The 27,674-nt window shown below is 39.5% G+C and overlaps 2 protein-coding genes across 16 annotated transcripts in view; one reads left to right on the forward strand and one right to left on the reverse strand.

The window, feature by feature from the left end:
• The first annotated feature begins 298 nt into the window (after positions 1 to 298).
• NXT2 (nuclear transport factor 2 like export factor 2) lies at positions 299 to 7,409 on the forward strand. 2 transcript variants are annotated; one of them, XM_079318617.1, is made up of 4 exons: positions 299 to 410; positions 1,894 to 1,980; positions 2,951 to 3,095; positions 3,961 to 7,409. In XM_079318617.1, exons 1-4 carry the CDS (start codon positions 396 to 398, stop codon positions 4,137 to 4,139), a joined length of 426 nt encoding a protein of 141 aa, XP_079174743.1. In that variant the 5' UTR covers positions 299 to 395; the 3' UTR covers positions 4,140 to 7,409. The 2 variants fall into 2 exon arrangements, with proteins under 2 accessions (XP_079174743.1, XP_079174742.1); XM_079318616.1 differs by lacking the exon at positions 299 to 410 and having other exon boundaries at positions 1,861 to 1,980.
• A 4,981-nt stretch (positions 7,410 to 12,390) lies between these two features.
• Positions 12,391 to 27,674, reverse strand: part of ACSL4 (acyl-CoA synthetase long chain family member 4) — a 38,323-nt gene continuing 23,039 nt past the window's right edge. For 8 of the 14 annotated variants that reach the window (XM_079318595.1, XM_079318596.1, XM_079318592.1 and 5 more), the window contains 13 exons: positions 27,452 to 27,629; positions 26,340 to 26,449; positions 26,120 to 26,258; positions 24,632 to 24,782; positions 23,382 to 23,505; positions 22,558 to 22,629; positions 20,826 to 20,965; positions 20,211 to 20,383; positions 19,930 to 20,004; positions 19,515 to 19,706; positions 18,917 to 19,031; positions 18,052 to 18,209; positions 12,391 to 16,268 (listed from right to left, as the gene is read on the reverse strand). In XM_079318595.1, coding sequence (XP_079174721.1) covers positions 16,111 to 16,268; positions 18,052 to 18,209; positions 18,917 to 19,031; positions 19,515 to 19,706; positions 19,930 to 20,004; positions 20,211 to 20,383; positions 20,826 to 20,965; positions 22,558 to 22,629; positions 23,382 to 23,505; positions 24,632 to 24,782; positions 26,120 to 26,258; positions 26,340 to 26,449; positions 27,452 to 27,629 — 1,785 coding nt within the window. In that variant the 3' untranslated portion in view covers positions 12,391 to 16,110. The remainder of the gene's footprint in view (positions 16,269 to 18,051; positions 18,210 to 18,916; positions 19,032 to 19,514; positions 19,707 to 19,929; positions 20,005 to 20,210; positions 20,384 to 20,825; positions 20,966 to 22,557; positions 22,630 to 23,381; positions 23,506 to 24,631; positions 24,783 to 26,119; positions 26,259 to 26,339; positions 26,450 to 27,451; positions 27,630 to 27,674) is intronic. The other 6 variants (XR_013775931.1, XR_013775932.1, XR_013775933.1 and 3 more) reach the window with 1 other exon arrangement.

Genomic DNA, 27,674 nt, shown 5'->3' on the forward strand with positions numbered 1-27,674 from the left:
AGAAGAAAATATAGCCTAACCCAGATGGCTGCGTGCATTTCTGAAATCTTGATATAGCCTAACTTCAGTACAGATCTTTTTAAGGTTTTTTGAGTAAATTTGACTAAAGTTCTAAAGCAGTCACTTCTAAGAATTACTCTATACAAACAGAGAAATAGATACTACTATTCGTTATTTAATTGTTTCATTCATTTTCCCTAGTATCAGCTCTCTGGGGAGATTTCCAGCAGCACTGCTTTGGAATGTTGGTGATGCAGGAAAGGCCCGCCCGCCGCCGGCCGTGTTTGGAGGCGGAACGCTCCTCAGGGCACCGCGGCGGAACGCTTTCCACGAGGGACGCGCGGCCGGAAGCGGTGGACTAGTGCACTTCCGGCGCCCTCCCGCCTCGTCGCCCCATGGCCGCGTCCGTGGTGAGTCCGGGCCTGTCCGGGAGCCGCCAGGACCCGCGGCCGGGGCAGGGCAGCGCGGGGTGTCCGCCTTGGGAGGGTGCTGCGCGTCACAGGGCGGGCGTGGGAGCGCGGGGAGGCCGCCGGGAGTGTCCCCGCAGCAGCGCGGGGGCCCCGGTGCTGCAGCTTCAGCCTCCTCCTACAGGAGCCTTAGGGCAGAGAGGAGCTCAGGGGGGCCGGCGGTAGCAGCCGTGTAGGTTGGGAAACTGCTTGGAGTTGCCGCCAGTGTCTTCGAGAAGTTGATTTTGGGGTTGGTGGGTTGTTTTTTTTCAATTACGGCTTTCTTGTTAATTGCTTGGAGCGAGGGTTTCTGAGTGAAGTGGTTGGACGTTGGTACCGGAAGGAACTGTGGCCGTCTCCATCCTCGGAGATGTCCAAACGTGTCAGGAGACAGGACAGAGGACACAGAGCTACCAGATACAACTCCAAAAGTGGATCAGCCTTTGAAGTTAGCCCTGCTTTGAACAGGGATTAGGACCAGATGACCTTCAGAAGTTTATTCCAGCCTAAATTGTTCAGATTGAAGCTTTCTCTGATTATGAATATTTCTTGAGGAAACACTGGGGGAATTCCTGGTGGTTGTGGAATATATTCAGTAAAAGCAGCCAAGTAAATACAAGCAGTGAAATTGTTCAGCACTGATTGAGTTTCTGATACTGAGAATATAATACTGAAATAGGACAATGATAAATAATAGCATTTTAAACAATTGATGATAAGAGAAGCAAATGCAGGTTTATGGATGTATGGACAGGAAATTCAGAATTGGCTTTCCAGGATGTCCCAGTTCAGGGTCTGTAAGAGATCAAGGGCCAAACAGATGAACAAACTGAGCAAATAACCCAGTGAGATTACAGTGAAGTGGTGGGACAACAAAGGCTGTTACCTGGGGATGAGTGAAAGTAGAGAGATGTAAGGAAAATGTAAGGTATGAGGAATGTGTTTGGTTTTGACCCATGAGTATAGCACTGATTGATACTAGAAAGAATACATCCAGATGTTGGTGTTCTCTTTTTTACTGTATTTTATATTTCTATATGTAAAGGTATGTTAGGATGGCAGTGTGATGGGGTTTTTGCTAATTCTCAGAAGCACATTAATAAATATTGTTCCTTATTTCAGAACAGCTATCACAGCAACAAATGTTTTCCTTGAATAATTGCATGGCCACACTACCTGCAACCATCTGTAGTCCATTTTCCAGTGTAAATATTTGCAGTTTAAATACAATAAATACATCAGCATTTAAAATTTATGCTGAAACTGTCACCTATCTAACAACTGGTACTTCTGCAAGTAGAAAAGGAGTTTAGAATAAATTTCAACATTATTTAATGTCATCTTTTGGTGGGGGTAGAAAAGACCAGTCAAAGTGACTTGAAGGAGAAATTGAGTCAATGATTGGTTTGCATAGCTAAAGAAATTTGATATGATTTCTTCCCTCCAGGATTTCAAAACATATGTGGATCAAGCTTGTAGAGCTGCAGATGAGTTTGTCAACATTTACTATGAGACAATGGACAAAAGAAGAAGGGTATGTAGCTGTTTTGACAATAGTTAAAACTGTCTTGGCAATTTTTGTTTGCATTTCTAACTGTCATTACACAGAAAGCACCTGAGCATTGGTTACCATGTGCTTGTACTGGCCATGGTAGAACAGGACAGCTGTTCTCAGGCTGCCTTGCAGAGGATTTTGTGCTCCTGTGCAGCCTTGTTATAAAAGGGGCTGTTCAGAAAGTTGGTGTGCAGCTTTGTCTTACAGCTGCAGGATTTGGTCAGTACAGGGAAGCAGAACTTGATTTATTTTCCCTTGAGGTCAGGATTTAACTTCTTTCAATAGCAGTTACCACTTTTGCTTCTGGGGTTTTTTGGAGTGTCTTGGAGACTAGTCTTTGGAATTTTAAATGTACTGTAGTTGCAGTTTGTTATGTGAAAGTACCAGCAGTCCCACGTTACTTCACAGTCACTTTGCACATGAGTAGATTGGACAGGGATGTGTTAACACCTTATAGAAGAGTTGGGCAGTTACTCAGCTGTGGCAGCTTATTAAACATTTGGGAGATTCTAATATGCTGCTGTCCTTTTCAAGTTTCACTTTTTCCTGGTCTTGTTCACTTCTTTTTATTAATCTGATATAATTTCCTAACCTAAACTGTGTTGTATGCACACTCTCAGAAAGAAAAAAAAGAAAATCAGTGATAAACTTACTGTGGAAAAGTAGCACTGACCTTTTGTTAGCAACCACTTTAGTTCTGTCATTACTTTTGTTAAAGGGGTATTTATCAGTATTTGAGACATGATTCACTGTGCCACTCATAAAGGAAAATGTGTTAGTTTTAATTCTTGGTCAGGAGCACTGGTTGTTAAAAGGAGCTACTACTTCAGGAGGGCATTTTATATGTCAAAGTAACAGAAGAAATCAGAAATTCACAGTGTAAGTTTTGTATGTTGCCCATTGTATGTTTACATATTTTTCCTAAATGTGTCTTTTCATAATCACTCAGGCTTTAACCAGACTGTATTTGGACAAAGCAACATTAGTTTGGAATGGAAATGCAGTGTCTGGGCAAGAAGAACTAAATAAGTTTTTTGAAATGTTGCCATCAAGTGAATTCCAGGTTAATGTGTTGGACTGCCAGCCTGTTCACGGTAAGGTTGTATTATAATTTAGTTAGTTAGTTTTCATTTTTTTGTAACTATTGAATGTGAGCAATTATAATAGTGCTTTTAGAGAGAATACTGAGAGTTGAAATGTCAAGTTGTGCTTAAACAAAGCACAAATCAAGAGATGCAGCAACTATACACGTTTTTTTTTTCATGTCTGGGAAAATATTTTAAGGACTTTTTTTGTTGAGATCATATTCAGACGTGATCTGTTTTCATGTATGGAAAAAGTCTGGCTTAACAGGTTATGTTGTACTTGGGAGACCCTTATGGTGGCCTCTTGTACTGACCTGCAGTATAATGTGGAGCAAATCATTATTAACCTGTATGTACTTTGATTTGTTTACATCTAGAAGAGGTGTTAAGTTTTTTACATTTCTGATTAACAACTCCTAAAGAAAGGCTTACATAATTGATAAGTTAATAAATTGCTTCTAATAAATGTTTGGGAATAAAAGTAAGGGAAAAATGTGGTCAAACACACTTGCTTTACTCTGCTGCGAAAAAGATAAAATTTCTAATAACTGGGGGGAAAAGGATATGCAAGTTGCTAAATATCTATATGTGTGTATACTTCAAGTAATGAGAGCTTATTCTAAGCACAAACAGAGGTGTCTGTCAGTGCTCTAAAATGAAGAGCAGGAGATGAAATGGCCAAGCCATGTAGGTGAGCCCACCATTGTTTGTGTATAAACTGCACCAGAGCTGCTCTTCCCTGTCTGTACCCAGCTGTTAGCCCGGCTTAGTGTAACCAGAGTTGAAACTAAGCTTCTCTGTACATTTCCTGCCTCTTCACCTGCTAGTCTTTGTTTGAGTTGTTTTCTTCATCATTTCATACCTCCTTGTGAAGAGCAAGCCACTCAAGGCCAGACAACTGTCCTCGTGGTGACAAGTGGGACTGTCAAATTTGACGGGGATAAGCAGCGCTACTTCAATCAGAACTTCCTGCTGACAGCACAGGCCACCCCCACCAACACCGTGTGGAAGATCGCCGGGGACTGCTTCCGCTTCCAGGACTGGGCCAGCTAGCAGGGGCTGCCACTGCAGTGACCTCTCATTCTGCACCACCACGCCCACTGTGCAGGCAGCTCTTCCCACGCAGGGAGTGCACGCACTCTTTGTGTTGCATCTGATGTTATGGACGGTCTGCAGATGTTTCAGGGTTGATTCCAGTGACCACAGCTTTAGTAATAAAATGTGAGAGGTTGCTCGTGTTAGTTGAATTTAGTAAAGTGCTAAAGGCAGTGAGCTGTATTCGAATCATTCCTAAAATGCCTTACATGCAGCTATGCTGCCACTGCTGAGTGCTCAAACTGTTCTGTTTGAACACAAAATCCTATTCGTGTACAATTCTGACCAAACATAATTTTTTTCAACTTGAAAATATCTGTTTTTACAGTAGCATCTTCTCTCTTCTGAAGAAGATGCTTGTGGCATGAAGATGTAATTTTGAAAGCTCCCTACTCCTGGTTGTAAGAGGCTGTCAAAGGATTTCTATGGTTTCTGCTGTTAGTGAAAGGAGCAAATACAGCTCCTAAGTTTGCAATCTCTCAATCCATTAGAAAGGTAATGTTTACCTTCTCTGATGCCAAAGGACTATGTATGTTTGGGTTTCCTCTAGGTCTGAGCTTCCCAGACTTTGGTTGTTAATTCCATGGATTCATATGTAGGGCATGGTGAATGATTCAGAGCTCCTGTGCCAATAACTCTACACATGGATGTGAAGGACTTCAAAACTGATTATTTTGCTTTTGAAGTCTTACCATGGCCTAGAAATATGTCGCATACATGAATTGAAATTTCAGTTTTCTGTTGGCTTTAGTTCTGCATTCTGTTGCTATGAGGTTTGGATTATTTTTCCCATATTAAGTCTGCAAGTTGTGAATCCTTTCTGTCTTTTCAGGAAACATTGTAGTTAAAAAATGGCACTGAAAGTGTGCGTTACTGTGAAGCCTTCAATTTTTTCTCTGCAGTACTGTTATTCAGTACAGGTGCTTGCATTATTTTCAATTGAGAACAGTAGCTTTGCACCCCTAACAGTATCTTTCTCTCATGCAGATTCTTACTGTATTTTAATGTTATTTTTAAACATTGCCTTTAATTAATTGATTCTGGGGTTTTGTGTATCTTGCTTTAAATTTGTAGTTTAAAGCTTACAGCTGCTTTGAAACACTTTTCAAGGCTGTAAGTTAAGAGTCCACCTTAACTTTAACACTTAAGAACAAATCTGGGTATCAGCAGCTTTGTTTGAAACTGGTGCATTTCTGTTTTAAGCTGAGTAAAGCAAAAAATCAAACCCAAAATTTAGCTGTAGCTGTATCCCTGAGCATGGATTTGCTTGTAACTGAAAGCACAGGAGGGGAGCTTGTAAAATTTGTCATAACCCGTGTTTCAATGACAACAGCAGTCTGAAAGCAGTTACAGCTGCAGCTCACTTGTTCAGTGACCTAAATGGAAAAAAACTGTGAAAATGAGCAATATCTCACTTGTGTAAAATATCTTAAAGCATCTGTAGTTTGTGATGTCATCCTACAACCAATGGGATGTTTAGCTGAAATGAGTGGCTTTATTTCGTTTTCAGACTCTCACGTCTTTTCACCTGTCTCTGTTCAGAGGCTGTTTATGGTCAGAATTATTGTGTGTACCTATTTTTCAGGCTGAAGAATTTGAATTCCTGCAGAGCAGTGCAAGAAAAGAATTTTTGAAAACTGTAAATATTGTAAATACATTGTTATTTCTGTATGTAGTGAAGAAAGGATCATTCTATTTAATTACTGTTTGTTCTTAAGAGAATATGTGATGTTCATATATTTGTATTTCCTCTACATGATTGAAAAGAAAACATAACCTAAGCATGTCTGTAACTGGTACAGCATTGTTGAGCTGTGACACTGGCGTGGTGTATTCTACTAGCTGTTTGTTGATTGTGTAAATGGTGTTACAGATCTGCTTTGCATAGGCAAAACAGGTTTTGTGTTTTAGAATGCAGCAATGGGTGCAGCTGTGGCATTGGCTTGTCAGACTTTGAAGGCAGTCACCAGAACACACACTTCTATCAGTACCTGATAAGCTTGTTCTGTGAATAAATACTTACTGGATATTTTTATCCAAGTTTGAATTTGTATAATAATTTTAAGCTTTTTCTAGGCAGACTGGGAGATTCAAAATATATGAGGCAATGTTTCAGTCAATCAGATGTTATCCTCAATTATTTTCATGCAAGCTGTTTTTGAAACTGACTTTTGCAATTAATATTTAAAAAAACACCTGACCAAACAGAAAACCTTACCACTACCTGGAATATGACTGAGGAAGATAACTAACTGGCCTAGCTGGACAAACCCAGTTAAAACTCTTACTGAGTAAGATCTGTAGATAGCATAGGACTTGGTGTGCATACCCAGAGGTTTTGTAGGGAAATTTATTGGGACGTGATTGCTTCAGGCTAGGGAGAGGTGCCTGTTACTCCTGCCTCTTTCCATCCTCTTCAATGAGTATTACTTGGGCTGTTTCAGTACTACCATAATTAGCTCTTGATCTTTATAACTGAAAGTGCTGGTTTGCAAAATATTTCTTTTTATTTTACTAAGTGAGAATGTAGCTATTAGAGTCAAGTGGTGGTTTTACAATGGAATAACTAATGGCAGAAACAAAAAATGTCTTTGTTACTAGCTCTGTGCTTCTTGTTAATATTCTGTGCTGAAATCAGCAGAAGACACAAAAATGCTTTCATTTCATTTTGTACAAACCCCTATAGCTGATTTAGTGTGACCATTGCTGACTCTACAGCAATATCCAAAATCTACAATGGCCATCTATGTTTGTGCTCCAAACACTGGAGTTAATGCTTCCATTTTTTTGTTCAAAACCAAATTACTCCTGTGCAACCAGTCAGTGAAACAAAGCCAGCTGAAGAGCTAAGCACTTCCACGTATGAAATTGTAGCAACTGAAGACTTGAGAGATCTTCTCTTTTGTATATGTTCTCTGTATTGTCTATAGCAGTCACTGCTTTCTGTTGCTGTGTTCTTTTAGCACACTACAGTTAAATTGATTTAAAATGCCTATGTTGGAGAAAAGGGATTTGTTCTGATGGTATGAATGGTTTGTTCTGATACGCCTGTGCTTCCTTAACCTGTCTAGAGAAAAGCACATTATAAAGAAATGCTGTTTTATCAGTAAAGTAACTTTTCACACTTGAATATATTTTGTAAGTTTTTGAAATTAAGACTTCTTGTAAGAATAATTTTGAAAAACTAAATAACCAAACAAAAAAAAACACCACCAAAAAAACCCCAAACCTCTCGGTTGCTCTACCTTTTTTATTATTATTACTATTAGAAATTTTCACAGCTTGTTCTTATGATATTAAAAGTGCAAGAAATAATTTGCGGCTTCCTTATCTTTACTACTTGTGTTGTAGGTCTGAGTTCTTAGTGGTGCAGGGGCACTGCAGGACAGACTGGTAGCTCTCTGTTAGGGTAGAATGTGAATAACTCTATGGCAAATGTCTTTCCAAAAGCACTCTCAAGCAATAAATGTTGAGCTGCCCAAAGTAACTATTTCAAATTAACATAAGCCTTTAAAATTTGCTAAAGTTTAGACTGTTCTCCAACACATACCTGGATGGAGTCAATCAAAATGTGAGCCAGATTCTTGGGTTGTAAATATTTTCACTGAGAACATAATGTACTTGTGCTCTTTCTCTATGAAGAGATGAAATACTGAAATGAGAAATGCTTTTTGTGATAATTCCAGTGATTTATTCACTATTTTGCTGTTTAGAACATTAAATTACTGATGTACACTTGCTCGGTGTAGACTTTTAAATGCTAGCACTGCAAAGATGAAGATGCTTATGCAAGGTCAAGAGTTGTATGGAAACAGATACTGTTCTAGAAATGTGTTCTGGAAACCATGCCAAATATATTGAAAAGCTTTTGCTGTATTTAAGGGTATAGATATCAGTAAGGCCTTGCAGCCAGTTGCTCTTGGTAAGGATCCTGAGCAAGGCTCTGACGGCTGATGCAGTGTAAAGATTTATGAGTGCTGGGAAAAATAAATCATCCCAAACCAGATGTTTTTGCAGGTATGTTGAAAGTGGATCCAGAAATTGCTCCTTTTGCAGAATTGCCACTGGGCTGAAGAATAGAATATTAAATTCTTCCTAGAAAAGTGAGCTTCTCTTTTTTGTTCCTAACTGCAGAAAGTAGGACATGGAGAGCTGGGCTTACTCCTTCAGAAGACTGGGTTTAATAATATAAATAAATCTCTTGTTACACTTTGTGATTGAATGGACTACAAACATTTAGTGGCCATTTTGCCCTGTATCAGTAATACATGTGCCTTAGAATATACTGTTGATGGCAAAATTCTGTTGAATTGCAGTGGCTGCTGAATTGTCTTCTTGCAGCCTGTTTCAGTTCCCAAACCCCTCTGGGTTTGCATCTTTGTGGTTTTTCAAGATTTCCAACCACTACACAATGTATTGAACTTACTAAAACAAAAAGAAATTAATGCTGCTACTGGACTTAATACTTACACATCAATATCTGTATGCCACAATATGAATTCTTCTTGAGTGTTTCCAGTACTTTGGTGTGTCTTTATGCACAATGATGTCATCTTACCTTTAAACAGCTGGTTGAGCTGTAACTATAAAAACAGATGGACTGATGTAAATCAGAAATTACTACAGTTCACTGAGACCTTGTGATCAGGTGTTGAAAAGCACTGATAGAACAGGAGATAATTAGATGTTTACTTTCGTGGCAGGAGACCTTGTGCTTTATTTGTGAACTGTGTAATGCAGGGCAAACTTTTGCACATGGGCAGCCCTTGTTTTTATTTAGGCTCTAAATACAGTGTGTTACACATACTTTGCAATTTGAGTGAGTAAGTGAGTAAGGGGCCGCCCTCCTTCGCCGGTGTGCCGGGCCGCGGGGCGCTATTCCCGCTCCATGTGCGGGGGGCAGGGGTGGTGCTGGCCTCCAGCTTCCCGAGCGGTGTACGCCAGGGTGAGCGCCCCGCCCAGCTGCCGTGGAAGGTGGTGCTGAGCAGGAGGTGGAGCGGGCCAGGGCCGCTCTGCTGCTGCCGCGGGCGCGGTGCAGCTCCCGAGCAGCGCCCGAGCAGCTCCCGAGCAGCGCCCGAGCAGCGCCCGCAGCAGCGCCCGAGCAGCGCCCGAGCAGCTCCCGAGCAGCGCCCGAGCAGCGCCCGCAGCAGCGCCCGAGCAGCGCCCGAGCAGCTCCCGAGCAGCGCCCGAGCAGCTCCCGCAGGAGCTCCCGAGCAGCGCCCGAGCAGCTCCCGCAGCAGCTCCCGAGCAGCTCCCGAGCAGCGCCCGAGCAGCTCCCGAGCAGCTCCCGAGCAGCGCCCGAGCAGCTCCCGCAGCAGCGCCCGAGCAGCTCCCGAGCAGCTCCCGCAGCAGCTCCCGAGCAGCTCCCGCAGCAGCCCCGCGCCTTGCTGCAGCGGATGGTGGCCCCGGCACCGCGGAGCGGAGCCACCCGGGCACGGCGCTGACAGCGCACAGGGCGGCGCGGTCCCGCTGCCAGCGCTGGACAGAGCTGAGGGGACCTTCTGTGTCGCTCAGAGCGGTGCAAAATGACATCGCTTGTCAGGCTACCGGAATTAGAGATGCGAGATATTTCACGCTTGAGAAAATGCAGGTCTGCCAAAATAAAGGCAGAAAGAAGGTGGTTTTAGTCACAGAATCACAGAGTGATTTGGGTTGGAAGAGACCTTAAAGCTCATCTCTTTCCAGCCCCTTCCATTGGCAGGGACACCTTCCACCAAACAGGATTGCTGCGAGCCAGATCCAAGCTGACCTTGAGCACTTCAGGGGCATCCACAGCTCCCCGGCCCGCCTGTGCCAGGACCTCACCACCCTTACAGGAATGAATTCCTTCCTAATATTTAATCCAAGTCTCCCTTGCAGGAGAACATCATCCAGCACCCAGCTGACAACAACATATGCAGCTTTTTTTTTTTTTTCTCCATTTTTTTCCTCTAAGAGATTCAATTAATCATTTCTTGTTTCTCTATCAGCAAAATACAATGGAGACCCCCGCTGGTTTCAGGATAGTTACTGTATGCCCCACAACTACAGCACATTGGAATTTACACTTTCTAGGACACAAGTGTGAGGTTGCTGACTAGTCAGGAAGACATGGAGGGTTTGGGCATAATAAGTGGTGGTTTTCATTTATGAGTCCTACAATTCATGTCTCTTAAATGAAGTTTTTGACTTGGATACATGGCATACATCTTGCATTTTCATTGTCTGCAGGTGACCAATTGAAAGTGTACTGGTGGCTGCACATGGAAATAAAATAAAAAGTACAACAGACCATAATTTTTACAACAGCTAGAAGAGCTGCATATCAATTTAGAATCTCAAGAGAGCCAAACTCCAGAGTCTGATGGATATCACACAGGGCTAGGTTTTAGTTTGCTTTCCTAGTGTATGTTTTTTTTATTGGCATGAACAATTTTCTTGGCATCTTTCCTCTGAAAGTAAGGAATCTGCTTGCCAGTAAATGCTCAGAATGAGCTGCACATAGGTTAAAACTGATACAGACTGACTTGTTAGAAATTCAGCTTGGGTTGAGGTGTAGTGTAGAGCGTGCTACTACAAGTGTTCAGAGCTGAGATCCAGATTTTAAAAATAACATGGAGAAAAAAAAAGATCCCAAAGTGAGGGTTGTCCCATTACATAAGAAGCAGACGTTCTGGGATGAAGGTAAAGGCTTTGGGAAGTAATTTCCATAAGCTCTGTAGGGGGGTGAGGCAGGTGTTTTGTTTTGAACGTGGGGGCAGAGGGGCCCTGGCTTAATGACCCTGATTAAATGCCATAGGAATGAGCTCATTGGGAGAGATTGGGTTTGCTTTGACTCAAAGGGCAGAAAGTACAGAAAGTAAAGTAGGACAGGCAACTATAGAGAACAGTGATCCATTCTTCATGTTCACTCCCTAGGGGAGCACAACAAGTAATAGACTGATTTATATCTGGTAGGAAGAGTTTAGGTTCGTTGTTTAAAACAATTAAAAATCCTAGAAACAGCTCCCAGGGCTGGAACAGCATGTGGACTGAGGTCATAATTTCAATTGACCTGTTAGAAGTAGTCCAGAACTGTTTCAAATTGAAATCTCTTCTGTGTTTTATAAAAGTAAAACTTATATGACACTTTCTTCTTTTAGCATTTAAATTGATAGTTGATAGGAGGTCATGTCCTGGAGTGATGGGCATTCCTGCTCAGGGTCTGGATGGTCAGAAATAAGACAGATAACAGAGGTAGTGGGCAAACTTCTGTATCTGGAGAAATATAAGGGTAAAGGCAGAAAGCAGGTGTGACAAACAAGTAGTGACCTCTGACATCTCTGGTAGTGTTCATCATTAACCAGCTTACTGATGTTTCAAAATGGGAGAACAAGTGGTTTTGGTTTCATTTTTTGTTTTGGTGCTTTAGTTATTTTTTGCTTTAAAAGTGCAAATGAAGTCTGTGAGGATCAGACACCGTGGCCAGAGCTCTTTCTGTCTAAATTAATTAGCACTGGTCTAATGTCAAGGCTACATGCTTCCAACCAAAGACAATTTTGGATAAATTACCTGTGATACTCAGCTTCATTAGAACATTTTATTGATCCAGAATGGGTTTCATTTTCTTTAAAACATCTCTCCCCAATAAAGGTGTAACAAGATCCAACTTATTACAGCATCCCGTAGCAAAGCAATAGTGCAAACATTAACCCATTTCTGTCAGAACTCATTCAGATTAAATTATGTGAAAATGATAGGCTAAGTACAAATGTATATTTAATATAGTCAGCGCTGATCCTCTGGAAATGTGTTTTATTAATCCAGGTAAGTTCACACAGAGTTTTACTCTGTGTATTGTTTGCAGTTCCACTGACTGCAAGTTTTGCTGATTGCGTTTTTATAGATGACCTATGTACCATCTTATGCCAAAAACCCACCAGATTTCTTATTTTTAACCTTCAAGTGTGTAAATTTTAACCTTCAAAAATAAATTGCTTTGCTGTCATGTAAATATAGCTTAGCCATTGGGTAGGCTCAGTATAAATGAAAAGAAACCCCACCACAAAAAAAATTAACCAAAGCCAAGGTATGAACAAACAAAAACCCCAACACACCAAAACCAAATACATAAGAATTTATTTCTTGTTTTGCATGTAATTGCAAAACAACACTAATTGATTGTTAGAATACAACATAGCTATTTGAAGCTATTGTTCTGAGATGTGGTAGATACAGGGGTTTTTTTGGGTTTGTTTTCCTAGTGAAAATGAGTGACTCACATTCTGAACTGGTGTTCTGTTCCTTTTATAGCCTGCCAGTGTGCTAGAAATTGCAGTTTGTGCTCACCTGGCAGGAAGCACCTTGTGGGTTCTGCTCTGAGTGGCTGTCAAGGGCACTGTAACAGTGTGGGGTGGTTAAACACCATCTCACCTGCTTCTAAGGGAGTAATTCCTTCCTCCCCTTTTCTGCTCTTTTTTTTTTTTTTTTTTTTTCCCTTTCAAGCCACTTAATGACAAGTGTGCCTGGTAAAGGCACCATTCCTGTTGTGCCACATGCAGGACCCATCCCTGCCAGCCCCACACATGGGGCTGTGCCAAGGCTGTTCCTCAAAGGCTTTGCTGAACTGTAATTGATGCTGAGGCTTGAAGAATTCCAGTGGGAGTGACCTTGGGCAACTAGTTCAGTATTTAGTGAGGAATTGATTTAAAATCCCGTGTTTCTTTTAAAACACTAAAACATCCATTTCACTTTGTGCAAACTTACACCCCGTTCTTCCTCTTTCCCTGGGGCCAGCTCTTTGTGCCTTTGTATCAGAGTAACTGTACAAGGAACTGCAGGTTAATCATCCACTGGCATGTGCCATTCCTCCTCAGGCCAGCTGGACTCTAATCTTCCTTCACAGGTAAAGCTTTCTAACCCCCCTAGTGTTGTGGTAGTCACACTCTAGCTTTACATGTCTAGACAGACAGTGTATTTTGAGGTAGAGAGCCTAAATGTAGCCTTACACAAGATAAACAAAATTCAGTTTGGGCAGCTCTTTGACCTTGTTTCCTCAGTCTTAGAAAGATGATTTTGAATTAACATGCTTGCTGAAGAACTTCCAGCATTCCAGAACCCTCAGCAATACATGAACCTTTTCCACACATTTCAGTCCCACAGTGTACATCCCTTCAGCCCAGCACAAGATAAACAGCACCTGTAACATCTGTAACTATCACATCATGATTTTGAAGTGTTTTACTATCTCTCCATCTGCATCCTAGTTCCTTCTTTTTAATAGCAGGAATTAAACATTCTGTTTCTCCTCCACAAGCTGTCAAAAAAGAATTTAGAATTCATTAAAATGAAGGATAAGTTCTTGCCCAACTGCAAGGTATTTGCAAACAATCCCTGTATTTGAAGGCAGCCTGATGTAACCCTTCCCCTTCTCCAAAGGTGCTTGAAAAGTTGATGATGTAGTAAATTGTCTTTTGTAGTACACCCACCTCTAGTTCATTCCTTACAAGAACATCCAGGCCTGCTGGGGGCTTGATTTTTATTACCTGAAGTATGGACTCACTGCTGCTGATTTTGGGTAGTCTTTGTAAGGTAGGCTTAGTTTTAGACAGAATGTGAAACAAGGAACAGGAATGAGAGAGCCTGTGTAATATAAAGATATTCCAAAACACAAACTTGTTGAACCATTTAAGTTGTATTCCACTTTTGAAATGTTAACATTGTGTATGTGTGTATACATATTTTGAAAATAGCAATCCTCAGTCAACCAAGACACAAAAAATAAAATACATTTCATATAAATACATTCATTGCTTTAAAAAAATCTTATAACCTGCTGACAGACTCGAGTGTATCTTTCTTACATGTATTTCACTTTTGTGATGCTAATAGGCTGACTAAAGGCCATTTAATAGAGACCAGTTTTAAAACATGGAAAAGTTGGTATCATGGCTCTAGGACTAACTAATTTTAAAATTTGCTAACGAAACAAGAAGTATTCCTTGCTGACAAAAAACCAACTGTCTGTATCTTTAAAAAAAATAATTTTTTTTTTTTAGAAAAGCTATTTTCTTGTTTCTTTTAGTGACTCTTGTAGTTCCATGCACAACTGGATATCGTCACCTTTATATACCAGATTTTCTTTCTTTCCCCTTGGGATTCTTGGAAGGTGATCTGGCAGTGTTCTGGACTAGGCAGAGAAAATTATGCATGGTAAGATTTGAAGTTGGCCCCCAGGAGAAGGGGCTGTTTACTTGAAGTGTAGAGCCATCATTTATTTTTGCCAAATTCTATTTTAACTGGAAAATAAAAATTCATATACATGCAGAAAAGGAAAAACTTGTCCTGAAATTGCAAGCTTGTGTGTTCAAGAGAAGCAATGTACAAAAATGTACTTTTACTTTCTGTACAGTGACAATACCAAATAATTTTTTAACCATAATATACACAACACAAATATTATGAATAGAAATCTATAAATACTTTCAAATTAATTTGCAATATAGAGCAGTCGAGGGCCACAGCTGTACAAAATGTAAGCAACATATATAAAATGATTAAGAAAGTGCAAAGTAGAATAGTATCAAGAGCCTCCACTTTTTACAGCACTTATGGTTCAAGTGTGAAGAGCTGGCAAGGATGCAGAAGCTCAGTTACAATTCAAAAGAAGACACAGTACAGGATTCGGCGCACAAAATGATGAACTATTATTAAATTATATTGTCCTCCTTCTTCAATTCCAGTTAATAAGAGAACATATTTATAATGAATTTCTGGAAAGAGTGATTTGTCCCTTTTTACAAGTTTCTGGGAAACAAAGATTCCCTGGCCACAGACTACTTTTCTTTAAGTAAAACAAAACTAGACAGGGAAACTCCTGTTCGTTTCTGGTTGCCTTGTCATGCTTAACACAGTTAAAAGGTGAACAGAAATACCTTCCATAAAGGAATACAGACATTTAAAACCTGATCTTCTAGGTTATGTTTAGGTAACCTGTACCAGTACTCATGTCTAGAGGATCAGTGCCTTGAAAACATCAATCACCTCTCAAAAAAACCCACCAAAACTTCTCTGAGTTTCAAGTCTGTTTAGAGACCACTGCCCATCAGTTTCACAGCTGTCTGCCAATCCAGATGCACGTTCTGCATTCAGGCACTGATTTCTCATCAGCACCCTAGAAGCAGTGCAAGTCTTTGTTTTCTTTCACACTCTGTGTCCAGTGGGAAGCTCTGCTTGAATTAAAATGCAGTGGCAATTAAAAATCTATTTGCTGAGTTGGAAGTTGAAATAGTTAATTCAATGCTCTTGAGTGGAATTTCTTATAACTTGTTTGTAGAAAGCTTTTCAGTTCACCTTTGTTTCAATAAGGGGACTTTCTATTCTTTTGTAGGCACTGTAAATATTCAAGATACTGATGTGCAGAAGAATCCATCCATCCATTCTCAAGCAGTGTATTTTTAGTCATCTCTAGCAAGTTCTTGACTACTGCTGTTGTCTTGGTTTTGTTTTTAAATGGAGAAGAGTAGACATTGGATACTCCTTTTCCCTCCTTGCTAGAGGGAAGTATCTTATTACAAGTGTCTTATTATGACAGAACAATCATCACAATTACATTATTTTTTCCTCTTTGTAATATAGGCCAGACTTCAGAATAAGTTAAAGAGAAGTTGTAAGCAGTCTGAATATGCTAGAGAATTAATAAAATTACCTGGTCACCCTGCTTCACATAATGATGTCTGTCTCAAAACTGGAGATGATCACACAAAACTCTGTGAAGACCATCAATGTCTAATCTGCTAATAATTAAGAATTTGGAGTCTAAGATATTCTCTGTTTTACTTGATAGAGATTATAGAAACAGTCATCTATTTGGTGTATTTTTTGAATGGGTGATATCTACAGTATACACAGACATCCAAAACTGAGGCATGAGAAGGAACCACCTGCACAACTGCCAGGTCAGCAGAGCTGTTTATTTGCCTCCATACATTCTTTCAATGTCGTTGAGGTAATGGTTTTTCAGTTCTTTCCTTTTCAGCTTGAAAGCATCTGTTACCAACCCAGTCTCGGGGGTCCACGGTTCAGGGCTTAAGCGGACCTTGATAGGGATTTCAAATCTTTCTAATTTCACTGCAGGCACAAGAACAAAGAAAAGCATGACTGTATGAAATATTCTACAAATGAAATACTAATTCAGGTTCCCTAAAAATCTGGTCAGCACCCTGTAGCTTGTATAATATGCCATTGTACTTAATGAAATAATCTTACCAGAAGGGCCACAGGCAAATTTCTTCCTGTCCCATCACTGAATACTGGTTAGTGTACAAATACTTTAATAACACTCTGTGTTTAGAGTTTGTATTGGATGTAATAATGCAAAATCTAAAGTTTGAAACAAATGACTGAGTAGCCTGAAGCTCTGAGACTACTGCCACAAGAGCATACACTGAAATCTACAGTTGTGTCTTTATAAAAGGAATGGAATAACTGGGTTAACTCAGACTACCTGGACATGCTTCATATTTAAATTATAATGAAATACTTGTGCACTTTCCCTGGTTCAGTGTTTCTTTCCTATATTTTTTATTCCTGGAAATCTGTTTAGAGTTCAAAACTAAGGAACTTTATTGTATTTTTGTTACATTAGGCACTTATTTTCCCTTCAGTTGGAATCAGTGGATTGGCACATGCACAACCTCACTGTAACCAAGGCTGCTTCTCTCTCTTGCACAGGTAATAGCACAAGAGGGGGGAGAAAGGGAGCAGAAAGGGAACTGCTTCAGGGGGAAGGGCAGGAGCAGCAGGAACAGCATAGAGTGATGCTGCATGTGCCCAGTACTGCATGAAGTTTGCTACCAGCTCCTGCAGGTAGGCTGGGAATGGGATGCACAGACATGGCCTTGTAGCTGAATTCCAGCACAGCCTCTGGGGGCAGCAGAAGTGGGATCCACCAGCTCCTCTGCCTTTCTAACTTCAGCTGCTATCAGGATGTGCTGTTGCCTCTCACTCAGATGTGTGCCTGCTCGTGATGAAGGTGCATCATGCTGTGCTAAGAACAAGAACTACCACTTTAAAATAGTTTTGAAAAAAGTTTCACATCAATTAGCTGTACCTCAATAGTAGTTTACTATCTAGAAGGCACAAAAAATGTATAAGCAAAGGACTTAAGCTATATGGATAGTAATTTGCCTAATTCACAATAAAAACCCCCAGAGATTAAAGTGTTTAAACCTAAGCCTGAAACACATGGATTGATTTATTTTTTTCAAGGTAAGCCTTAATAGTGCCTTTCATTCTTGTGTTCTTCTCTGTGTTCAAGAGAAAGTGCTTAGCATATGCTCACATGCAGCTTTTACTGCTTCCTTGTATGAGGTGCCAAGTGCTTTGACACTGTCTTCCCCCCTGAGTTTCTTCATTTTTTTTTTGTCCCAAAAGGACTGATGACACTTTAGATCACTCAGTACCACAGCAAAGAATAGCAGGCTTTTAAACCTCTACAACACAAGGACCATGGCTGTTCACAGCTGTAGGGAACAAAGTTGTATGGGGAAAAAAATGCTTTGGAATATCTTGCTTGACCAGTTTCCTTGCCAGCAAATGCCCTACAACTTTTCTTTCAATTAACAGCTCTTTCAGACCTTATTTTAACCATAGTAGACAAGCAATTTGTATTTTTTGCAAAATATATGAAGGTTTTTTTCAGTTAAATTCTGGAGATAAGTGGTATAGTAATTAATACAACCAGTATTATGTAAATTCTGGGGATAATATGCAACAATTTCATGCAGTCTTTGCCTTGATAAACTATTAAGTTATGGCAAATACAGAGAAAGAAGGAGGAGCATTTAGTGAGGATAATGACAGTTTTGCTGGATAAGCCCCCATGGCCAGCAGGATGTGCTGCAATACTTACTCTTGTTTGCCACTTCTTTAATCTCTTGCAGTATTTCTGCTTCCATTGTAGGATGGTTACAAATGTCCACCCAGGTTCCACTGACACCCTTCTGTTCAGCCAATGCTGTCAGCTTCTTCTGGTTAGGGACCACAAAACTGATCACATAGGACTGGTCACTACACAGAGTGGCAAGAGAAGGAAGGAGAAGAGGTCCAGTCAAGACTTTCATTTCAAGGTGTAAATCACCAGCTGTTGGACCCACAAATGCCCAGGGCTTTCTGAACTGGAGATATTCTACCATGCAGAATCCTTCTATGCATTAAGTCTTGACATCTGGTGGCTTATCAAGATATTCTAAGCTGGTTTACATCATCAGGTTTGATCAGAATGAAACTTTGCTGTGATTTCACTCATGCACATCTCTGTTTAGTTCCCCAGCTAGACTTGGGGTTTAATCACTTCTCTGCAGTTCTCCCTCACATAGGGAGAGAGGGGAAAATATTGAGATTATTTCCCAAACTTACTGGAAAGCTTTGGATCAGGTGCAAAGTGTCCAGATTAACTTTTCACTGATATTCTAGCCAAAACACATGCTAAATACAACAATATATAATGATATATATAGTTTCAGGGGAAAGGGATGGGATGGAACAGAAGTGTATCTGGATAGGAGAAATGCCAACAGAAAAACAGGCAATTTCTTCAGCTTTTACAAAATCTGGGAACCTGGGCTTCTTCAGACATGCCATTTCTAACTTGTACTCTCATGGAAGGGGTTATTAGAAGAAAACCACGGAAAACTACAGTTGAATCAGAGCCATGGATCAGAGCCTGCATTTCATGTTTACTTTAAACAGAGTTTCTAAATTTATACCACTCTTACCTTTTGGCATAAGCACAGATATTGTCAATCAATGGGCAGTTCTTCAGTGCTGCCTCTACTTTGCCCAGAGATACATATTCTCCTGCTTGGAGCTTTACCAAGTCCTTCTTACGATCTAGGAGTCAGGGGAAGGGAAGGAAAGAAAACTTTGTTTCATTTAAATTTCAGCGTTTCCACAGACTCATTTCCATACAAACCACATATATATTTTGTGCTTAATAGACAAATTTAAAAGCAGCTAATAACTGCCAAATTTATAAAGACTTATGTAAAGCATGTTGTAGCACTACGCTTTTTATCACACAGCTTGTAGAAAAATTACTCTGATTTTCATGCTTTGTAATTAATACAAAAGTTAATCTTGTATTTATTCTTTAAAGTCCATGTGCTAAATTTAGATGATGATAATGTCTCAGAAAATGGTGTCACTTCCGAAATTTTACTACAGCTGTGAGGACTTTTGGAAATGTGTTTTACACCAATTCTATAAATAGGTAATTTTAAGTAGATTAGGCCAGGCAAAGCCAACATAACATATTTATAATCATGGTTAGTCAGTATTTTGTAATATATTAAGGTATCAAAAGCTGAGGCCCACCTATGATCTGCAGACACCCATCTGGATGAAATTCCCCAATATCTCCTGTACAGAACCATCTCTGGCCATTCTCATCAACAGAAAACTCTTCTGTTGTCTTCTCTTCATTTTTAAAATATCCCATGGAGACATTTGGTCCACCAATCATAATTTCTCCTCTAGGATTAGGCTTGTCTTTATTAGTATAGCCCCCTGAAAACAACACAGTCCCAAGCAATTATTTTTAACTTATATATCTTTCTGCCAAGAACATACTTTGAAAACAGCTTGAAGTTAATGCACACTAACTGATGACTATTATTAAAGATAAAGAACAATTACTTCATATGCTACCTAGCTAAACAGATAGGCAAAGATTCCAGCTAGGCAGGGGCTAAATTAATTACTCTGAAATCAGGACAAATACTACTCTCACCTTCTTGCCAGTCTCTCAGTTTTATTTCACAACAAATAAGAGGAGCTCCAACTCTGCCAGTGCTGTAATCAGCAACTTAGGGAGAAAACAAGAAAGAAAAGCAAGATTTTTTGTTATTTGAAATACGAATATGGTGTATCTTACCTCCATTTACCTTACTTCAGAACTACAGCTATAGTATTGTAGCTGCATTTTGACTTGTTATAGAAAAATTAAAAATCACCGAATGTCCATACATATCTATTCCTTAACTTATATATTGCCACAGATGTTTTAACTACCTTCTGTAATGGTTCCAGCTCCACAGGTTTCTGTCAGTCCATAGCCTTGACCAACAGGACAGCAAAAGCAGATGTTCATGAATCTCTGTGTTTGAGGTGAGAGTGGTGCTCCTCCAGAAAGCATCATACGGACATTTCCTCCCAGTAAGGCCTTGACTTTTTTAAACAGCAGTCTTGAAAGAAGGCAAAAACCATTACATTTTTTTTTTTAGCTTGCTCTTATAAGTAGACACAAACCTTCTTCCTTCCTTTCTATCTGGAACACCTTAAAAATTAACTTTTTTCCAGATTTTAGTAGACAGCAAAGCTAATCCAAACCCATTACCTCTTGTGTAACACTTGAGGAGGCAGAGTTCCCATAGCTTAACAGACATTCCAGACTTAAAAAAACCCAACAATGCAATGAAAATTAACCAGGCAGCTGTTTGGAAGATTAATCATTACCATGAAATATCTTACCTGTTTCCAGTAAGAACTTTAAACTATTTCAGTTACTCATTAGGTGTTATTTGTATGTCATATGAGAACTGTCTGATAGCTCAGAGGATCATTCTTTTAGACTGTCCTAACAGATCCCAATGCAAAATGCACCTTTGGCCCATGAATGCTACTTACATGTTACACAGAGGTGCATCATATCCCCTCTTGATCTGTTCCAATTTGTAGTCATAGCCTATCTTGAACAGAGTTCTCTGAATATAGTTCATCTCTTGAACTTTACTCATGACATTTTTATAAATTCTGTCCATTATTTCCTATAAAGTGTTAAAAAAAAGAAAATTACCACAAGGGACAGACTAGTATGTGTAAACTAAATCCCATATCATAAGTACTATTCCCACCCCCTATAATATTCTTCCTTTAAAATGGATAGTAAGAGTGAAAATCTTGCATCATGGGGTTAGGAAGTGCTTGAGTGCAATGCTATTAACATGTGATCAATGAGCCAATTCATAGACCACTGCAGCTTGGAGCTATCACACCTGAACCTGTACTTAAACTGTGACAAACTGACTTAGAAAATTTTAAATTCAAGTTTAACGCAATCTCTTTAATAAAAGGTTATATTCCCCTCAAGATGTGTCATGCTTGGGAGTGCTGATACTGTACTTTATCCACAGCAATTGGTAAGTGCAAGGGAATGAACTAAGAGAATTCATTGAACCATTTCCTTTTCTGAAGTTCTTCAACTTTCATAGCAACATGGTTGTCAGATAATGCTAATTATATGACAAAAACCCATCACAATTCTGTCACAGACCAGAGATTAATTTCCATTAAAATAATAAGCTTATGGTCATGCAAATACACAGAACCTAAAACACTGTTCAGACTGGTGAAGCATTTAATAGAAGTTTAAAGATTGTCTCCTTCAAGTTTGTTTTGAAGCACAATGTTTTGAAGTATTTATGTGCTTTCTCTCCATGAAAGAAATTTAAATGGATATTTTCCAAAAGGTTGGAGTTCTCAGACATACTAATTGTCTCTGTTAATTATTAAGATGACCAAGCTTCTGCATGTGCTTATGATTTTATAAAACAGAAGAATGCAAGCGATTAAATTGATTTTACAACTCTTGGCTGTTCTAAGATGTTGCAGAACAACCAGATCCAACCAAAACTCACTATTCCTGAATTAGATCCTCCTACTCACTCCCTTACCACCATGTGGCACCACCCAGTGCTACCAGTTTTATGAGCCAGAGATGTAACTGGATTCTAAAAGCAGCACCTGTGGGGAGGGCCTTGACACCAGAAAGACACCAACATTTGTGGAGTTTTTGGACAGCACCACAGCCTTATGGACTGCAGGAGCCTGGTCACTTCCAGAGCAGTGTAACCTGCAGAAGCAAGAGGAGCTGCAGTATCCTGATCACTCTTTCCTCTGAAAGAAGGCTAAGCCTGGCCTGCTAACCCTGAGAACAGCAAGAGAGACTCAGCCTCAGTGTTACCTTGGCTTGCTAAGTCTGTGACTGGCCAAATGCCCATATCCTTAAAGTGGATTCCCTCTTGGCCAGAACCACCCTATTTGTCCCTATGCAAAAAGGAGTTCCAGACTGTGACTGTGTCCTATTGTTATGTCAGTACAACACCACTTGTAACTACTGAAACATTTGTAGGTTTGGATCAAAAAGGAACTTGGCTTTTGTACAGGCAGACACTTGTGCTCATCTGCAGCATCAGTAATCAGTTCAATCCATCAACATCTGGAATGTCTGTGTTTGCTCTTTTCCTGTTAGTGACAGTTATTTACGTGTGAAGAGAAAAATGTGTTAGCAAATATATTTGTCTAGCATAAAAAAGACAAAACATTTTGTTACTGGACATATCTGCTTCTGCATACTTACAGGCACAGCTGCCATCAGTGTAGGCTTAAGTACAGTACAGTCTCCTTTGCTTCCCTTCTTAATTTTACTTGACTGTAATAAGGAAAAAGTGTCAATTTATGAAGCTGAAAACAAAACAGCACTTGAAAACTAAGGACTAACAAAAGGAAGAGATATATTAGCATGCAATTTGTTCAAATATCTTCCCCTGTTCCTGTGTAATTTTGCCCCAATTTTTATGGAAAGGGTAATGATTAACCTCTATTTCAACTAAAATACTCAATTTTTTACAAGTTCACTTTGTTTATCTCTCTCTTACTTCCTCCCTCTAGTACTTGCTTTCTCCTCCATCTTCCTCTGGGAGCTTGTTTTGCTTGATGCAAATCTCTCTACAAGCAAAACATACAGAGGTATCTATTCTGGCTTAATTCACTCTTATCTGAATTGTTAAAGGGAAAAAGACAGAGGACTAAATAAAAGATCTGCAATAACTGGATAAAGAACTGATAAAGTGAGACCAAAACTTAGAATCACTTTAAACAGTTCAACTGATCTATTAAGAGCTGTTCTTACCCTCCAGTGGATAACACTATGGGCATTTATTAGGATTGCTTTTAGATTTCCTAAGGAGCATGAAAGCAAAAGTTTTAATAAAATTTATATGGTACAACGCACTGCTGTTGTTCACCAGGAATATTAATCTGCATAATTTTCTGAAAAAAATTTTTATTTCTGTAGTGTGCCATATACATTAACATTTCTTTACTGAAGGAGGAAGCTGAGCAAGGAGAGAACAGGCTGCAAAAGGTGAAGTTTGCTCCCTGCCTTGCTCTGCCAGCCCTCACCTGATCTGACAGAGTGAGAGGAGAGGAGTAGCCAATCCTGCAGCCATAAGTGATGCAGGAAACTTCTGCTGTCAGTTCTAACACATGGGCCAGAGGCAAATAACCAATGTAAGTATCCTTGGGTCTGGGAAAGAAAAAAATAATTAACCATGAGTCACAAGTGAACGGAAAATACCATTTAACCATTTCATTGTGTGGATAGTTATTACTTTTTGATTGACCTGAATCACAGGTGAGCTTATTCTCCTGCACACAAGATGGGTTTGATTTCAGCCACAGTATATAAACAAATTGGGGAAATCTGCCCTTACTAAAATCAGTATGAATTACAAGATTTGCCTTGTTTTCTTAAAACTCCAATTCCTTAGTCCTTTAGTGCTATTTCCTCTCCTTGTAGAAGGTTCCATTCCAATTAAGAAATTAAGGATGAAATAATTATACTTCAAAATAATGACCAATGATTTACAAAGCCCTATCAGTCTTCTTTAGGATACATTGCTAGAAAGAAAGCTGATTACTGAAGTACTGAGGCTTGTTTCAGAAAGTAATTGCTCAGAGATTTCTCAGCAAGAACCTGAGAGCTGTCACTAAACAGGAACTTTCAGCACCCAGCCAGAACTGAGTTTATATCCTCTCAGAACAGCAGTCTGGCAACAGGGTTTATTTCAGCTATTGAACCTTTTGTGAATGCAGAGACAAATATAGATGCTTCCATGAAAAACTTCCTCAAAACATTAATGTGAGGGAATTCACACTTGATTTTACTGTTGTCAATGCATAATTTATTACTTTTTTGCTCCTTCAGTGAACTGTACTTGAGCAGGTTCTGCAGCATGTGCACCTAGAGTGGTGTCTTCAGGTCAATGAAGTGCTAGGCTCTGACATGATTCCTAAACTGATTCTAGGTGCCTGAAAATGTCTAAAAACATTTCCTAAGTTGCACTAGAGGGAGAATCTCCTATCTAGTGGTATCCTCTGATACTCCAAAGTGCAAAAATCCATCACAGACTTAGAGCTAAAGGTAGTAATAAAAAAAGCAACAGCATTTGAGAATACAGCTAGAAGGGTGTATTTTTCAAACAAGGAAAGTTCACCCACACAAGACATATTTCTTATAAATTTTTAAAGAGTAGTGGCCTCACAATAACATGAAGAAACTTGATAACACAATGCCAGCAACAGACTCTATAAACGTGACACTAGGAGGTTGTTTTAGTTTTCTGTACACAACACCACAAAGTGTTCCTTACCCCAGTCCAGGAATTCTCTCACACTGTCCTGTCATTCCAGCTATTAAGTTTTTATGCATCATCATCACTCCTTTGGGTCTCCCAGTAGAGCCACTGGTGTACATCACTAAAGCCAAGTCTGTAGGAACAGGTCTGCTTGGCAGAATGCTTGCTAAAAAGTTCAGGAGAAAAACTGTTATTTATTCTTATCTACTTTCTAATTATTTCTGTAATTAATCAATGTGAAAATGTCTGTAATCATTGGGAAACAGGTGCTTCTTGGAAGGCCAGCACAGCAAGATGTTGTATGGTCAGTGCTAAAGAGAGTAGTCATCTGGTTTTAAGAGGAAGAGAGAGAAGACCAATTTTGAAAGGAATGATGAGTATTTGAGCATCTACACAATCTGGGTGACTGAAAGTTTCATAGAAGTAGCCTTCTGGAGACCAAACAAAACTGTCAAAGGCAACAAAGGGCAGGAATACAGTACTGACAATAAAAAGCAAGTTGAGTAAAAAATAAAACAAAAAACCAACACCACAAAAAAACCTGCAAGCCAGCCTTTCTGTCCATCAGTCTTTCAAAACCAAGGTTATAGAGGTAAGATTGCTTTTAACTCCCCCCTCCACACACCATTTTTAAAAATTTTTAAATAAACCTTTCTCAGGTAAGCTGTAGGTTTAGTAGAAAAGCAGTAAGCTGGGGCACTTGACTTCTGATTTTTGTTTTAGTTCTCTTTATTCTTAGGATGACAATCATCAGCTTTCACAGTGTCTGCAAGGAAGCAGGTTTTTTAGAGAGTAAGCCCAAGAAAAAAATACCCACTAGGGTCACTGCTAGTCTGTATCAGCACCTCAGGCTGATCAGAGATAAGCAGCTGTGATTAATGTGTTTCCTGAAGCTCCTTTGCCAGTTTATCTCCTCCTTTATTCCAGAAATGTAGTTAATTACAAACTGCTGATGTAAGGAGAACAGGTCATCAGGGTTGGGTTTTCCTGCCTTAAAGCAGATGTTTACAGTCATTCCTGTCTGCCCAATGGAGCAAGGAAGGTAACTGTTACTCCTCTGGTTTTAAGTGCTTTTGTAGCTACAGCTTGGTTAAGATAATGGACATTTCCAAGCAAAAAAAACAGAAAAGCTTTAAGTGCTTTCTCCTCTTAAAACAGTGACAGTAAGAGTAGCAGAAAATGAAACATTTAAACAGTTTCTATTTCATTTCCTAAATCAAAGATGAAGTATTAAATTATTCTGGTTATGGTTTAGAAGTTTAAAAAAAAGTTTCACCCTGACATACATGGCACATGAACAAAAGAATATAAAACAATTTTTTTTTTGTTTATTTAAAGGGGGGGTGGAGGATGAACTGGCAACCTGCCACTGCCTTTGTTGGCAACAAAGGCCACCCTTTGCTTGGTGGGAGGTTTTTCTGTTACACATCCCTCTTAACCCAGAGTCTGATTTCACTGTTACCACTCTTTATTAGTCAGTCCTCTGTGAAGTGATTCACTTACAGTATTCTGGTTTGGCTCCCAGCTCTGTTACTGCCTGCATACTATGAATCTCCACATTTTCAGGGTATTCTGATTTATTGACCATCTTCGTGTCCACATAAATGATATGTTTCAGACAGGAGACCTGTGGCAGTGCAGTCTACAGAAGAGAAATGAAAATTTTAGTGGTGTACTGACTGAACTGTAGGGTTGCTTATAGCAGGTGAAGATACCAAATTACCTTAAGTTTGCTCTCAAGGAGTTCCACACTTGTGACCAGATATGATGCTCCACACTCATTGAGACCATAGGTCACTGCCTCTTCACCCAGGGTGGCATAGAGAGTGACAACTGTCACAGGGATGCAAGAGGACATGAAGAAAGGGTACAAGTAATACCAAATGCAAAAGCTCTTGCTTTAGTTTACTGGAAAGCACTCAACTGGGAATTTTCTAATTTGGAAATAAAACAGCTTTTCATTTTTCCACATCAGAAATTTTATGGCACAAGAGACCTCTGGAAGAAGGAAGACAGCTGGACAAGACAAAAGCATGGTCAAATTGATTGATGCCCCAAGACTGTCACTGTTTAGGAGGCCTTTGAACAACACTCTAGGTAACAGGTAACTTTTAGTCAGCCCTGAAGTGGTTAGAAGGAACATATATGGTCATCTATGTCCTCCTGAAATAATTCTGCTTTTTCTATAGCAAAAAAAGAAATTATCAGAACAAACACATGCACCAAAGCCCAACAATAATGTACAAAGCAATCCCAGAATAAGCAACTAAGAGCAGGTGTTCTGCCCCTGAGCTCTCTGCAGCCATAATTAAAAAATAAAAAAATTTTAAAAAAAGAAAAACCATACATAATTGTAATGAATTTGAGCAGCTTACAAATGTCATCAAAACAGAACTACTCCCAGACAATCATATGATTTTGTTTACCATTCTTCTCTTTTGATAACCATTTCATCTTTTGGATGTATAATTTAGGATACAGTCAGAAAATATTATAAAAACATCCCACTTTTGGGGGGGGGAAATGCAACTACTGACATCTTCAGAATATTTAAAACAACCTGAATAGTAAGCATACTATTCTGTGATTTTAACATCTAGAACATTAGTGCAATAAAATAATGAAAAACAGTTTCATAAGTATGAGCAAGTTAATTTTAGGGATCTCCACAATGTATAGAATAGACTGAAAACTTCTAAGAATTAGACCATCAGCAGAGAAAGTTTATGAAATTCTTACACCTCCAATGACAAGACTGGCAAAATATTTAAAAGTTATATCTGTGCTGAGAAATGGTTCTAAAATCCATTAGAAGTAACCAAGGTGAGCACTCACGAGGGAAGTTGTACTTGAAGCAGGTGAGAGCTACAATCATCCACTCGGCTCGGGTCTCACAAAATATGACAATGGTGCTTCTCGGGGTTAGTCCCAGGGCAGTCAGTCCATTCCCCAAGCAAGTAATTTTCTCATTTACTTCTTCATAGGATAACCATCTGTAAGTTCCTAAAATTAACTTGAGAGAAAAAAACAATGAATTTTCATGACAAGAAGCTTCTGG

The sequence above is a fragment of the Erithacus rubecula genome, assembly GCF_903797595.1.
Source record: "Erithacus rubecula genome assembly, chromosome: 15".
Classification (NCBI taxonomy): Eukaryota; Metazoa; Chordata; class Aves; order Passeriformes; family Muscicapidae; genus Erithacus; species Erithacus rubecula.